General features: G+C 42.9%; 1 protein-coding gene across 1 annotated transcript in view; it reads left to right on the top strand.

Moving 5' to 3' along the window:
- Nucleotides 1-9,262, top strand: part of LOC134351218 (deleted in malignant brain tumors 1 protein-like) — a 41,590-nt gene extending 32,328 nt beyond the window's left edge. Inside the window, exons 11-14 of the mRNA XM_063057325.1 lie at nt 230-334; nt 760-867; nt 4,033-4,140; nt 9,132-9,262. Coding sequence (XP_062913395.1) covers nt 230-334; nt 760-867; nt 4,033-4,140; nt 9,132-9,262 — 452 coding nt within the window. The remainder of the gene's footprint in view (nt 1-229; nt 335-759; nt 868-4,032; nt 4,141-9,131) is intronic.
- The last annotated feature ends 6,533 nt before the right edge of the window (nt 9,263-15,795 follow it).

The raw sequence follows: 15,795 nt of genomic DNA, 5'->3' as shown, positions 1-15,795 counted from the left end.
TTGTCCTTTTGCAAGCTTGCTTTTTCTTTTCTAACATCATAACCCGGAATTATCACTTCCTTTATTTTACCACACATATCTGATATCTTTCCTTAAATCTTACTCTACGAGCAATTCCGCATTATGCAGTTTTTCTTCGCTAATTAAAAATAAGCATTTCTCTTTGTGAATGTCTAAACCTTAAAGTTATAATATCTGTTTCAATTTATCGAATGAATTTCTGTTTAAGTATCGGAAAACAAGTTCTCCTCCATCTTGTTTGCTGTCTGCGTGACGTTTGGAATCGTTGTCGTGGGCGAACTAGTCACAATGATGGTGATAATGCGGAGAAGAGGTAAGATTCAATCTTTATACTTTATTATTTTTCGGAATAATATTTCAATTTTTGTTAAGAGTATTGGATGCTGATTTTTTATAGACAGTCGGGTCGTATTACTGTTCGGTACAATACGGCTGGTACCCACACATGTCATAACCACAGTCTCATCATTTGCAATGTAGTTTACTAATACGGTGGAACAACAGTTGGCAAATGTGTTTTATGTTTCTAGGTGCAGCCTGCATTCAGTCTTTCTACTGTTACTGTAATTAACTCTTATTTACAGATTATATGAATGATGATGACGCAATTTTCAAAGTTCTCGTTCGTCAGCAGTCATATATGATTATTTTCCCATTTTAACATTTAATACCGAGAGGTTAACTCTTCAATTTGTATATTGTAAATTAACATGGTTTTCCGAATTCTCACTTCAACAGACGCACTGTTCAGAGGCAGAGCTTCACCTGATATCTTCTACCAAGCAATTTATGAAGAAATTGCCAATACTACCCGCATCAACAACTTGAATCATACACACGATTCAGGTACGTCTTGCTTCTTTCACTTACGTTCCAGGAGGTTAGCACAGTCTCCACCCATACCGGCATAAAAAAATCGAGAAATATCACTTAAAGACAACAAAACCTACTTCAGAGTTGAAATGAAAAGAATTAGAGAAATATAGAAATGAAATGTCTGACGACAAGAAGTGTGTTGACTGGTGGAAAATTCAGACTGTGGCTATGGAGTTTATGGCGGAGAAAAGCGAAGGCTCCACGTTTTTTTTAAAGAAACAAATCTTCTTCCTTTCTTTATTCTTTCACGACTAGAGCACCGTGGAGCCCAGGTAAATTCGTGCAATGTTCCTACTGCGGGAAAGGGCAAGGCAAGATGACCTTTAGTGTCCGTGGCGACTGCACTTGAAAGATGTGCATCAAAACAGTGTTACGTAACCGGCAACAATGTATATTAATCGAGGCATGTTATATAAAAACAACCAAACATTTATTAAACACGTATAAACGATAAGGGGGGGGGGGGCGGTGGAAACAAAGGAAAGCTTTAACCGGAGGTTAAGCAGGTACATCGCTGTTCACCAAATCCACTCGGCTTTGGTTCTTAAAACGTTAAATGCGACAACAGTTCTTAAAGCGATACAGTTAGATATAGTTCTTAGAGCGATAACTTCGAACGTCCAACAGTCTTACACATTCAATTGGGAGAGACTTCTCTGGAGAAAGATTTCTTCACAGACTCACCTTTACTGCGGGTTCTGTCCACAGGAATACCGATGCCGTTTAAATTGACTGACCTTAAATTCATTTAAATACAGTTTAAATTGACTGACCTTAAATTCATTTAGAGAGAGAGAGCACCTTTTTGCATGAATTCATGGCCCTTTTGCAAGAGTTATGTCGATGCAGCTTCTTTCCAACGAAGACTCAATAAGATCGATTCTTTATTAAACTGCCAAACGATGCCGACTTCTCTCGATCCTTCGATGAATTCTTCACTTTCCCTTTAAATGTCGGAATTGAGTAAGTTGACACTTCCAGGCACAAATTTCCAGTCCAATAATACAAATCTTGTAAGAGAACGCAACTTCCGTTTTAAAAATGAAACTGCGTCACAAAAACAAACACGCAACATTAACGGAGGCACAACACGTTCTACCTGGAAATCTACAAACTCAAAAAAAGCTACTGCGTCACCTGAGTCAACCGTTATAGAGGCACAGGGCACATGTCATCACGTGACCTTACATCGGCGGGAAAATCACATCAGGTGACCTCCAAAGGGCCATTACATCATTAGCACAAAAACAAAACAGATCTCTTTGAGCATGTAACAACAGTGATACGGCTTTGGACACTATTTGGCGGTAATGACCTTTCAGGGGAAAGGCATACTGGCCAGTTCTCTTGCAGTGTGTGTGGCTCTGTGGCTTAGAAAGAAAGGGAGAAGGAGAGGCGTCCTGCATTTCTGGGCGACTCATTTGGTTAAGTAATCGGACAGATGTTTCTGGCTACGTGAACGACATTGTTATTTCCTAGGTGGCAGGGTCACTGACATCTCTGATCAACTCCAAATAATTATTAAGTGGGGAGCTGGAGAGTGAGCAGCTAAAGGCCATGATCAACGTCGCTTTGTAAGGAAGAGTGATCAGGTCCTACAAAGAATGCTTACAAAGTGGTCTTAGGATTGCTACCCATGACACGTGCGAGTAAGACCATTAACATGAAAAGTATACCGAAGCAACAGTTGATAGTGCTGAAAGGTGGTGAGGTGTTGGTGGGGTTGTGGATTAAATTACACTTGTAGGCGGATATGAGCTAGAGCATGAGCTCACCTTTCCTATCAGAAACCCATTTTCTCCAGCACTTAACCTTTCGCACTCACCTGGCTTCATATATCACCCCCAGCTACCCTCCTGCCCCTCGCTTAACATTACAACTCTAGCATTTTCCGCTTTCTTCGGAGCCGTGAAGAAAGATCTTCATTTGAAACGTAAATGATGCCAGACCTGCTGAATTTCTCCTTCATTTTGTATGTTACTTTGGATTTCTAGCATCTGAGGATTTCTCGTGTGCATAGTTGTTAGAGGTTGGAGCAAAGATGAGACCGATGTCAAAGTTATTTTGATACAAAGATGGCTGTCCGTTCGTGAAACGTTCGGCTAGGGGTAGCTGTAGCAGCAGATAGACGAGGCACGTTTCAGAGACTCATAAAAAACATAGATGAAAGTACAATGGAGGACTATGCTGGAAAGAATGGTGGGACATAGCTTATGTAATTTGTTGTACTATTCTATGTTCTTTGCTGGAGATTCTTAAAATCGCAGTGAACTGGAGTGCTGAAGGGAAAACAGTCGCTGCTTGAGCTGCAGTGGATAACTGATAATGTTGCTAGCAGTAGTGCCCTCATCGGTCTTAAAAAAAAAAATCATCATACTCTATCAGTTTTTGTCATTGCTATATCTAGTTCTTCATTCTATTACAGACATTCCTTTCCTGCTCTCGTTAACCAGGCGCATCTAGTCTGGACTATTTCCACCAGCCTTGATTCTCACTTTTCTGACTGCGATCAAACTAGCCTCACACGAAGTGCCCACACTATTCTTACTGAGATGATGAAGGATTTAAGAATTATGTCCTGTAGATTAAATAAATCTATCCAGCAGCTATCTCTTTCGTTGACTTCTAGTCGCTGGTTCCATTGATTCCATCAATCAAATCGAATATTACACCAGTGATGCATTTAAGAGCACCGAGATTAGACCAGGATGTACTGAAATAAACATTAGTGTTCAGGGTTTGTGTATGTTTCTTTGTGATGTTATTTTTTTTTTCTTTATTTATTCGTTCTTATGGCCATTCTTATAAGGCGACCAAGCAAGTTTATTAGGCATTCTGTCTTTAACTAATCAAAGAGCCCAAACTTTTCGTTATTTGATGCGTGTGCCAAAAAGCGTCGCCTGCAGACAGGCGAGAAACTGAATTCGATGCTATTTGTTTGTTCATTTCGTTTTGGGATAATTAGAGAACAATTTTGGGACACAAGAACTTGTTCAAAGTCAGCACACTGATAAAGATCCGTCCTTCATCCGAATGCCGATCTCACGTGGAACAAAAGGAATATCGCTCTTCCAGCAGGGCGCGGTGTACAACATCGATTTTCAGGAATATCGATTTAATTCATGTTTTCCCTAGATCTGATTCCCAGCATATATGATAGCGTTGAGTGCAGAGTCATTGATTCCCCTGATGCTACGATCCCGATATCCGATGTTGCGACCGATGACGACCTAGAAAATGAAGGTAAATTTAGCTTCTTCATATGCGCATGAAGCAAATTTCAGGGTAAAAAAAAACAAAACATAGATCGCCTTATGCTTTTCACGCATTCAATGTTATGTGTATATTTGGATTCTTAAAAATACATGTCCTGGGAACGTAGTTCCCAGCAATCATAAATTTCATCGCGGAGCATTCAAACTTCCAGCCCTATTCGTCCCAAGAGGCGCCGACGGTTCCCTCAGATATTTTACACCTTCACCATGAAGACGGTAGGAAACGATTTACTTTGTATTTGTTCACTGTTTGTGTCCCGTCAGCTGTAATTTATAATATTAATTGAAATTAGTGTTCAAGGAGTTGGTTATTTCCCGGAGGACTTTCCTTCACAGCAAAAAGTATTGTGTAAAGTATATTTTCACAATTTTTAATCCAACTAATTAAATCAGGATTATTATTTTTTTTTGGTTTGTCCTAAAATGTAATGTACTCTATATTAGGTTACTATCCAATCATGAAGTTTTACTGTCGATTCAGGTTGAGGAGACCAATACTTTCAGTGAATTTTCCCTATGCCTTCGAATTTCGTCACTGAGATAAAAAAAAAGACAGACAATATCTCCAACATTGCATTTGCAGTCTTCATTTAACCAGCTTATTTTATCAAAATTGTTTCCTTTCTCAGGTAAATTATTCTGAAGTCCATGAGCCCTTCTTCTCATGCAAATCTTGAAGAGAGTGGAAATATTCCGAATCGACTATCCTTTCATCTCTCCAAAAAGATGAACAAGTAGACCGTCACGTTTTTGGTTTCTCACGCAGTAATACTAGTAGCAGAAAGCCTAACTTATTTTGAGACATTTGTTTTCTCTTTTGCCCTATAACGTGCAAGAAATCATGTTTATTCAGCTGAACGGAAAAAAAAAAGTCTGGCGAAATTAAAATGAAAATCAGTATTTTACTTCTTGAGCCTTTATAGTATGCCTCGTGGTTCTTAAATATATTCCAGGGTGTTCAGAAGAATGGTTTTATAGCTTTATTGTTCTTTATTTTGCTGCGGTTGCTGCCAGTCGTAATTTCATTTTACCGTGTCGGTGAAAGTTTCAAACAAATAAAAAAAAATATCATTTTGTGAATAATGTGATTCTTATTCATGTTATTGTGCCCATATTTTGTCCTAAACTTGTCACAACCACAGACTAGGCAGCGCAGCGGATACCACAATTGCGCTTATTATTTCATTGTAATAGTACTTAACTCCATTCATTCCGTCGGAGTATTTGTCGAGACTTGGACACAGCACTGCAAGGCTTCGTTGCCTGTTTGCATTTGACCTCGCCTGAGAACTTGGACTGTCGAGTGAGCTGACTCTGAACATTAGCGGTATTCGTTTAATATTTAATTATTCATTTCAGCCGCAAAGTAGGATTCGTTATCTATTTAAGAGTTTTAGATGACGGTCCAGTTTGACCGAGCGTTTATTTTCATTTTCCTTTAACGCTGTTGGCATTAAAGTCTGTAAACTATCGACCCGCTGCAGTGTCTCTTAATCTGCACTTGGGAGACATCCGAACCTGGTGACAAAACTCCTGCCACGCCAGCAGCAGGCCGATTGCTGATTACTTCTAATCTGAGCAAGAGATACATACTATTGTAATATTCCTTTTGATGACAATTCAGATGTCGCGGCTACTTACTTTTGGCAGAGCTGTGTGTATAAATTAACAAAGCTGTAATCAGCAGTTTGAGGAAAATATGAGTGAAAGTAAGAACTATGGAAGACGCTAGCGATGGTCATGAGACGCGATCAAGGGAGAGAAAGATTGGTATAAATGTTTCTACGTCGAATCAGGGCAAGAAAATAGTGCAGGTGTTGGTTACTCTTTCGAGGTAATTTCAACCTGCAATTGCGTTAGTGAAGGGTCAATATTCTTCCTTACCTTGACTGTGGACATTATCAGAATCAGAATGTGAATCAAGTTCATTATCACCGGCACGTGTTGTGCTATTTATGAATTTAGGAGCAGGAAGTCAATGCAATACCTAATATAGAAGAAGAAATAATGAGGTTAATAATAATAATAATAATAATAATAATAATAATAGCAACAACAATAATAACAATGAGTAAATCAACTACATTATAGTTATATACAATACATTAAAAATCGTGCCAAACACAGAAATAATATTTTTAAAAGCGAGGTAATATCCCAGGGTTCAATGTCCATTTTGGAAGCGGATGGCAGAGGGGAAGAAGCTATTCTGGATTGCTGAGTGTGTGCCTTCAGGCTTGTGTATCCTTTACCGGATACAGCCCCAGATTTTGTAACTTTTCAATCCGGATCCTGGGAAAGGTAGTTGTAAATGCTAAGCTGTAGTCGATGGACACCTAGACATATGTATTTGTATTGTACAGGTGGTCTTTTGGATTTTCAAAAGGCTTTTGACAAGGTCCCACACAGGAGATTAGTGTGCAAACTTAAAGCACACGGTATTGGGGGTAAGGTATTGGTGTGGGTGGAGAATTGGTTAACAGACAGAAAGCAGAGAGTGGGAATAAACGGGACCTTTTCAGAATGGCAGGCGGTGACTAGTGGGGTACCGCAAGGCTCAGTGCTGGGACCCCAGTTGTTTACAATATATATTAATGACTTGGATGAGGGAATTAAATGCAGTATCTCCAAGTTTGCGGATGACACGAAGCTGGGTGGCAGTGTTAGCAGTAAGGAGGATGGTAAGAGGATGCAGGGTGACTTGGATAGGTTGGGTGAGTGGGCAAACTCATGGCAGATGCAATTTAATGTGGATAAATGTGAAGTTATCCACATTGGTGGCAAAAATAGGAAAACAGATTATTATCTGAATGGTGGCCGATTAGGAAAAGGGGAGGTGCAACGAGATCTAGGTGTCATTATACACCAGTCATTGAAAGTGGGCATGCAGGTACAGCAGGCGGTGAAAAAGGCGAATGGTGTGCTGGCATTTATAGCGAGAGGATTCGAGTACAGGAGCAGGGAGGTACTACTGCAGTTGTACAAGGCCTTGGTGAGACCACACCTGGAGTATTGTGTGCAGTTTTGGTCCCCTAATCTGAGGAAAGACATCTTTGCCATAGAGGGAGTACAAAGAAGGTACACCAGATTGATTCCTGGGATGGCAGGACTTTCATATGAAGAAAGACTGGATGAACTGGGCTTGTACTCGTTGGAATTTAGAAGATTGAGGGGGGATCTGACTGAAACGTATAAGATCCTAAAGGGATTGGACAGGCTAGATGCAGGAAGATTGTTCCCGATGTTGGGGAAGTCCAGAACGAGGGGTCACAGTTTGAGGATAGAGGGGAAGTCTTTTAGGACCAAGATTAGGAAAAACTTCTTCACACAGAGAGTGGTGAATCTGTGGAATTCTCTGCCACAGCAAACTGTTGAGGCCAGTTCATTGGCTATGTTTAAGAGGGAGTTAGATATGGCCCTTGTGGCTACAGGGGTCAGGGGGTATGGAGGGAAGGCTGGGGTGGGGTTCTGAGTTGTATGATCAGCCATGATCATAATAAATGGCGGTGCAGGCTCGAAGGGCCGAATGGCCTACTCCTGCACCTATTTTCTATGTTTCTATGTTTCTATGTCTTAGGCCGTGTGAAGAGCCACTGAGTTTGCATCTACCATTGATCTATTGTGCCTATAGGCAAGTTGTAATGGGTCCAGGTCTTTGCTGAGGCAGCAGTTCAGTCCAGTCATGACCAACATCTGGAACAGTTTCTTCACTGTAGATGTGAGGGCTACTAGACGATAGCCATCAGGGCAGCTCACAATATTATTTTTAAGCACTGGCATAATTGTTGCCTTATTGAAGCAAGCGGGAACTTTCGCCCTTAGCTGTGAGAGGTTGAAATGTTCTTGAATACTCCTGCCAGTTGGTTGGCGCAGGTTTTCAGGGCCTCGCGCCTTGGGAGGGTTTACCCTCTTTAAAGACAGATTAACATCGGCCTCTGAGACAGAGATCACAGGGTCATCGTATGCAGCAGGTATCTTCACAGCCCTAGTTATATTCTCCTACTCAGAGCAGGCAGAAACAGCATTAAGTTTATCTGGTTGTGAAACATCACGCTCATTCATGTTTTTGCGTTTTGCTTTGACCCAAGACCCAAGAGTGGTGAACTTTGCTTCAATTCATGATTGTTCCTGTTCATAGAAACATAGAAAGCCTACAGCACAATATAGGCCCTTCGGACCACAAAGCTGTGCCGAACACGTCCTTACTTTAGAAATTGCACAGGTTTAAACATAGCCCTTTATTTTTCTGAGCTCCATATACCTATCCAGGAGTTTCTTAAAAGGCCCTATCGTATCCGCCTCCACAACCATCGCCGACACCCTATTCAACGCACTCACAACTCTTTACGTAACAAAACTTACCCCTGACAACTCCTCTGTTCCTACTTCCAAGCACTTGAAAACTGTGCCTTCTTGTGTTAGTCATTTCAGCCATGGAAAAAAAAACCTTTGACAATCCAAGCGATCAATGCCTCTCATCATCGTATATACTTCAAGCTGCTCACCTCTCATTCTCCGTCACTCCAAGGAGAAAAGGCCGAGGTCGCTGAACCTATCCTCATAAGACATGTTCCCCAATCCAGGCAAATCTGCTCCGCACACTTTCTATGGTTTCAATATCCTCCTGTAGTGAGGCGACCAGAACTGAGCACAGTATTGCAAGTGGGGTCTGACCAGGGTCCAATATATTTCTGGGCTCCTGAACTCAATCGCAAGATTGATGAAGGCCAATGCACCATATTTCTTCGGAACCACAGAGCCTCCAGGCGTAGCAGTTTTGATTGTCCGATGGACACGGACTCCAAGATCCCTCTGATCCTCCACACAGTCAAGAGTCTTACCATTAATTTTATTATTATGAAGAAAAAAGCCCTTAGCTCCGAGTGGAGTCATCGGGACGCCGTCATGACGGCGTTTTTTTTTTTTTTTTTTTTTTGCTGGCTTTCTTATTTTTATGAGACCGATTTGCCAGCTGGACGCTCAACCTAGCACGGAAGGAAAGCGTGCAAGGAAGTCGGCTAGATTCCAACTCGGGAGCCTTCGCTCCGAAGTCCAGCGCTGACGCCACTGCCCCATTAGCCGGCGGATGAATATTATACTTCCATCATATTGGACCTTCCAAAATGAGCCAGCTCACAATTATCTTGGTTGATCTCCATCTGCCATCCTTTCGATGACCCGCTGTAACCTCTGACAGCCCACAAAACAATCAAAAACATCCCCTGCCTATGTATCTTCAGCAAGTTTGTAAACCCATCCCTACATTTCACTAACCAAGCATTTATAGAAAATCACGAAGAGTAGGGGACACAGAACAGCTCCCTGAAGCACACCGGTGGTCAACGACCGCCATGCAGAATATGTCCCGTCTACAACCACACTTTGTCTTCTGTGGGCAAGCCAGTTCTGGATCTACAAAACAATTTTCCTTGGATCCCATGTCTCCTTACATTCTCAATAAGCCTTGCATGGGGTACCTTATTAAATTCCATGATAAAATCCATATACACTACCGCTATGCTTAACCTTCATCAATGTGTTTAGTCACATCCACGAAATAATTCAATCAAGCTCGTAAGGCACCATCTGCCTTTGACAAAGCCATGCTGACTATTCCTAATCATATTATGCCTCTCCAAATGCTCATGAATCCTGACTCTCGGGATCTTTCCCATCAACTTAACAACCACTGAAGTAAGACTCATTGGTTTATAATTTTCTGGGCTAACTGTACTCCCTTTCTTGAATATGGGAACAATATCGTTAACCCTCCAATAGTCCGGAATTCCCTCGTCCCTAGCAATCTCCTCCCCAGCCTCCCACAGTAGCCTGGGGTACATCTTGTCTGGTCCCGGTGATTTATCCAACCTGATGCTTTCCAAAATCTCCAGCACATCATCTTCCTTAATATCTATATGCTCAAGCTGTTCAGTCCGCTGTAAGTTATCCGTACAATTACGAAGATCTTTTCCTGTATTGAATACTAAAGCAAAGTACCTCTGGTGTCTCATCCAGTTCCATATAAATTTTTCCACTGTCACACTTGACTGATCCTATTCTCTCACGTTTTGTCGTCTTGCTCTTCACATACTTGTAGAATTTCCTGGGGTTCTGCTTAATCTTGTCCGCCAAGGCCTTCTCTTGGACCCTTCCGGCTCTCCCAGATTCATCATTAAGCTTTTTTCTGCTAGCCTTATCATCTTCAAGTCTCTATCATTACCGAGTTTATTAATCCTTTCGCAAGCTTTTCATTTCCTCTTGACTAAATTTACAACAGCCTTTGTGTATCACGGTTCCTGTATCCTACCATCTATTCCAGTCTAATTGGAACGTACCTATGAGGAACTCCAGTCAAATATCCCTTATACATTTGCCACTTTACTGCCGTGCATTTCCCTGAGAACTTCTGTTCCCAGTTTATGCTCTCAGGTTGCTGCCTGATAGCCTCATATTTTCCGTTACTCCAATGAAACGCTCTCCTAACTTGCCTGTTCCTATCGCTCTCCAATGCTCTAGTCAAGGAGATAGAATTGTGATCCCTATCTCTAAAATGCTCTCCCACTGAGAGCTTTGACACCGGACCACGTTAATGTCTTAATACCAGATCAAGGACAGCCTGTCCTCTTGTAGGCTCATCTATATATTGTGTCAAATATCCTTTCTGAACAAACCTAACAAACTCTACGCCATCTAAACCCCTCGCTCGAGAGAGATGCCAATCGATATTTGGGAAATTAAAATCTCCCAACACGACAACACCGTTATTAACACACCTTTCAAGAATCTTTCTCCCTATACGCTCCTCGATGTCCCTGTTACGATTCGTCGTCTACAAAAAACACCCAATGTAGTTATTGACCCCTTTCTATTCTTAACTTCTACCTACAGAGACTCCATAGACAATCGCATCAAGTCTTTCTCCTTTTTTGTAGCTGTGACGCTATCTCTGATCACCAGTGCCTCGCCCCCAACTCTTTTGCCTCCCTCCCTGTCCTTACGGAAACATCTAAAGCCTGGCACTCTAAGTAAACATATCTGCCACTAAGCCATCCGAGTCTCTGTAAAGGCCCCGACATTATAGTTCTGAGTACTGATCCAAGCTCTAAGCTCATCCGCTTTGTTCATAATTCTCCTTGCATTAAAGGAGACACATCTCAAATCATCGGTCTGAGCGCATCTCTTTTCTTTCACCTGCCTATCCTCCCTCTCGCACTGTCTACAAGCTTTCACTATTTGTGAGCCCACCGCCCCTACCCGCGTCACTTCAGTTCGGTTTCCCACCCCCAGCTATTCTGGATTAAAGTCTCCCCAGTAGCCTTTGCAAAACTCCCCGCCAAGTATTCGGATTCAGTTGCAACCTATCCTTTTTGTACAGATCACACCTGTCGCAAACGAGGTCCCAATGACCCAGAAATCTGAATCACTGCCCCCGCTCCAACTCCTCAGCCACGCATTTATGCTTCACCTCATCATATCCCTATATTCACTGTCATGTGGTACAGGCAGTAATCCCTAGATTGCGACCTTTGAGGTCCTGCTTCTCAACTTCCTTCCTATCTCCCTGTAGTCTGTTTTCAGGACCTCCTCCCTCTTCTTACCTATATCGTTGGTGCCAATATGTACCACGACTTCTGGCTGTTCTCCTTCCCACTGCAGAATTTCTTGGTCACGATGTGAAACATCCAGGACCCTGGCACCTGGGGGTCCAACTACCATCCGTGTTTCCTTCTCGCGTCCACAGAATCGGCTGTCTGACCCTCCCCCACGTAACTATAGAGACCCCTATCACTGCTGCCATACTTTTCCTTTCTCTTTCCATATCCCTTGGAGCCACAGATGCAGACTTTGTGCCAGAGGAACGGCCACTGTTGCTTCCCTGAAGTAGACGGTCCCCCCGCCCCCGCAACAGTACTCAAGAAGAAGTATTTATTGGGAAAGGGGCAGCCACGGGGGTAATCACTAGTATATAACTCTTGCTTTTTAATCTCCTGACTGTTACCCACATCCCAGCATTTCCCGAGGCCCTGGTGTGACGACTTGCATGTAGCTCCTATCTATAACCTCCTCACTCTCCCTGACCAGATGAAGGGCATGGAGCTGCATCTTCAGTTCCCGAACCCGGTCTCTGAGTAGCTGCAGCTCGACACATCTGGTGCAGATGTGCCCGACCAGCAGGCTGGGAGTCTCCAGGACTTCGCACATCTGACATCCAGCACAGAACACAGGCCGCACATACTCCCTGTCTCTATTCTTCAGAAATAATTGACTTCGCTTCGAAACGTTAACGCCTAAGGCCTTTTAAGGCAAAACCCTCCTACCCTGTCTACCTCTCCTGCGACGCCCGCTCTATAAAGCTGTCTTCTTTTTAAAACTCTTCCCGGTGTGGAAACTGGCTGACGTCCACGCGCTTGCGCAGTCGTGCCTCGATCAACAAAAGAAATAGGAACTAATGTCTTGTAAACCCTGCCAGAGTTGTCATACGTCCGATGTCGGCTACAATCGCGTTCGAAATTGCTTCTTCGCCTTGAATTAGCCCTCCGCAAAGCATACCTGATTTTCTGGTACAGAACTGAGTGGCCAAACTTGAATGCCAGAGATCTGGCCTCCCGCAGACGACGTAACCTTTTGTTCATCCACGGCTTTTGGTTTGGAAATGCTGTATACAGTAAGTCTTTGCAGGCACATATTCACTCACACAGGTTTTAATGAAGTGAGTAATAACAGCGGCATAGTCTAAGATGATCTAATTCTAAGATGAATCCATGAATACAGCCCAGTCCACCAATTCAATGCAGTCCTGTAGGCACTCCTGTGCTTCCATTGCCCATACCTTCCTGGTCCTAACTACTGGTGACGCAGTCTTAGGTCTCTGCCTATCCTCAGGGAGTATGCCGGTATACAGCCAGGTGATCAGACTTCCCGAAGTGAGGGCGTGGAATAGCACTGTTGACGTTCTTGATGGTGGTGTAGGAATAGTCCAGTGTGTTGTTTCCTCTAGTATTATAGAAACATAGAAAATAGGTGCAGGAGTAGGCCATTCGACCCTTCGAGCCTGCACCGCCATTTATTATGATCATGGCTGATCATCCAACTCAGAACCCAGCCTTCCCTCCATACCCCCTGACCCCTGTAGCCACAAGGGCCATATCTAACTTCCTTTTAAACATAGCTAATGAACTGGCCTCAACAGTTTGCTGTGGCAGAGAATTCCACAGATTCACCACTCTCTGTGTGAAGAAGTTTTTCCTAATCTCGGTCCTAAAAGGCTTCCCCTCTATCCTCAAACTGTGACTCCTCGTTCTGGACCTCCCCAACATCGGGAACAATCTTCCCGCATCTAGCCTGTCCAATCCCTTTAGGATCTTATACGTTTCAATCAGATCCCCCCTTAATCTTCTAAATTCCAACGAGTACAAGCCCAGTTCATCCAGTCTTTCTTCATATGAAAGACCTGCCATCCCAGGAATCAATCTGGTGAACCTTCTTTGTACTCCCTCTATGGCAAAGATGTCTTTCCTCAGATTAGGGGACCAAAACTGCACACAATACTCCAGGTGTGGTCTCACCAAGGCCTTGTACAACTGCAGTAGTACCTCCCTGCTCCTGTACTCGAATCCTCTCGCTATAAATGCCAGCATACCGATCGCCTTTTTCACCGCCTGCTGTACCTGCATGCCCACTTTCAATGACTGGTGTATAATGACACCCAGGTCTCGTTGCACCTCCCCTTTTCCTAATCGGCCACCATTCAGATAATAATCTGTTTTCCTATTTTTGCCACCAAAGTGGATAACTTCACATTTATCCACATTAAATTGCATCTGCCATGAGTTTGCCCACTCACCCAACCTATCCAAGTCACCCTGCATCCTCTTAGCATCCTCCTCACTGCTAACACTGCCACCCAGCTTTGTGTCATCCGCAAACTTGGAGATGTTGCATTTAATTCCCTCATCCAAGTCATTAATATATATTGTAAACAACTGGGGTCCCAGCACTGAGCCTTGCGGTACCCCACTAGTCACCGCCTGCCATTCTGAAAAGGTCCCGTTTATTCCCACTCTTTGCTTCCTGTCTGCTAACCAATTCTCCACCCACACCAATACCTTACCCCCAATACCGTGTGCTTTAAGTTTGCACACTAATCTCCTGTGTGGGACCTTGTCAAAAGCCTTTTGAAAATCCAAATATACCACATCCACTGGTTCTCCCCTATCCACTCTACTAGTTACATCCTCAAAAAATTCTATGAGATTCGTCAGACATGATTTTCTTTTCACAAATCCATGCTGACTTTGTCCGATCATTTCACCGCTTTCCAAATGTGCTGTTATCACATCTTTGATAACTGACTCCAGCAGTTTCCCCACCACCGACGTTAGGCTAACCGGCCTATAATTCCCCGGTTTCTCTCTCCCTCCTTTTTTAAAAAGTGGGGTTACATTAGCCACCCTCCAATCCTCAGGAACTAGTACAGAATCTAACGAGTTTTGAAAAATTATCACTAATGCGTCCACTATTTCTTGGGCCACTTCCTTAAGCACTCTAGGATGCAGACCATCTGGCCCTGGGGATTTATCTGCCTTCAATCCCTTCAATTTACCTAACACCACTTCCCTACTAACATGTATTTCGCTCAGTTCCTCCATCTCACTAGACCCTCTGTCCCTTACTATTTCTGGAAGATTATTTATGTCCTCCTTAGTGAAGACAGAACCAAAGTAATTATTCAATTGGTCTGCCATGTCCTTGCTCCCCATAATCAATTCACCTGTTTCTGTTTGCAGGGGACCTACATTTGTCTTTATCAGTCTTTTCCTTTTTACATATCTATAAAAGCTTTTACAGTCCATTTTTATGTTCTCTGCCAGTTTTCTCTCATAATCTTTTTTCCCCTTCCTAATTAAGCCCTTTGTCCTCCTGTGCTGAACTCTGAATTTCTCCCAGTCCTCAGGTGAGCCACTTTCTCTGGCTAATTTGTATGCTACTTCTTTGGAATTGATACTATCCCTAATTTCTCTTGTTAGCCACGGGTGCACTACCTTCCTTGATTTATTCTTTTGCAAGTGATTTTGTTGTTGGTAATTCTTTAGTGATTCTTTCAAACTAGCTTTGTTAAAACCCCCACAACGACGATGAAGCCGTTAGGGTGCGCTGTTTCGTGCATGCTGATCCCATTGCTCAAATTATCTACAGTGTGATTGATATTAACCAGAGGTGGAATTATACCGCTACCAAAATGCTCCCTGAAATCTTCCGTGTTAGGTAAAATGGACGGCGTTTAACTGCTAGATACTCCAGGTCTAGTGAACAGAATTGGGAGTGCACTGATATATTTGTGCACCGAGGAGGGTTGATTATGATGTATACTGCTTTAGAGAGACTCTATAGGTCTGTCCTGACGGTGTATAGTGAACCCGTCGGTCAGAATCTCTGAATCTACCACAGAAGTGTTTAACAAGGATTTCCTGTAACAAAGGACACGCACGGTCCTAATGCCCCTCTGATTCAGCACCCTAGCTGTAAGTCATCGATTTTATTCACGAGACTACACGTTTGTCAGTAAGATTATCAGTATTGAGAGTTTAAAACCCGGTTTCCATAAACGCACTTGCATCCTTGT

Source organism: Mobula hypostoma, chromosome 8, assembly GCF_963921235.1.
Source record: "Mobula hypostoma chromosome 8, sMobHyp1.1, whole genome shotgun sequence".
NCBI classification, from domain to species: domain Eukaryota; kingdom Metazoa; phylum Chordata; class Chondrichthyes; order Myliobatiformes; family Myliobatidae; genus Mobula; species Mobula hypostoma.
Note: the sequence above shows the minus strand (reverse complement) of the source record. Positions and strands in the feature narration are given on the sequence as shown.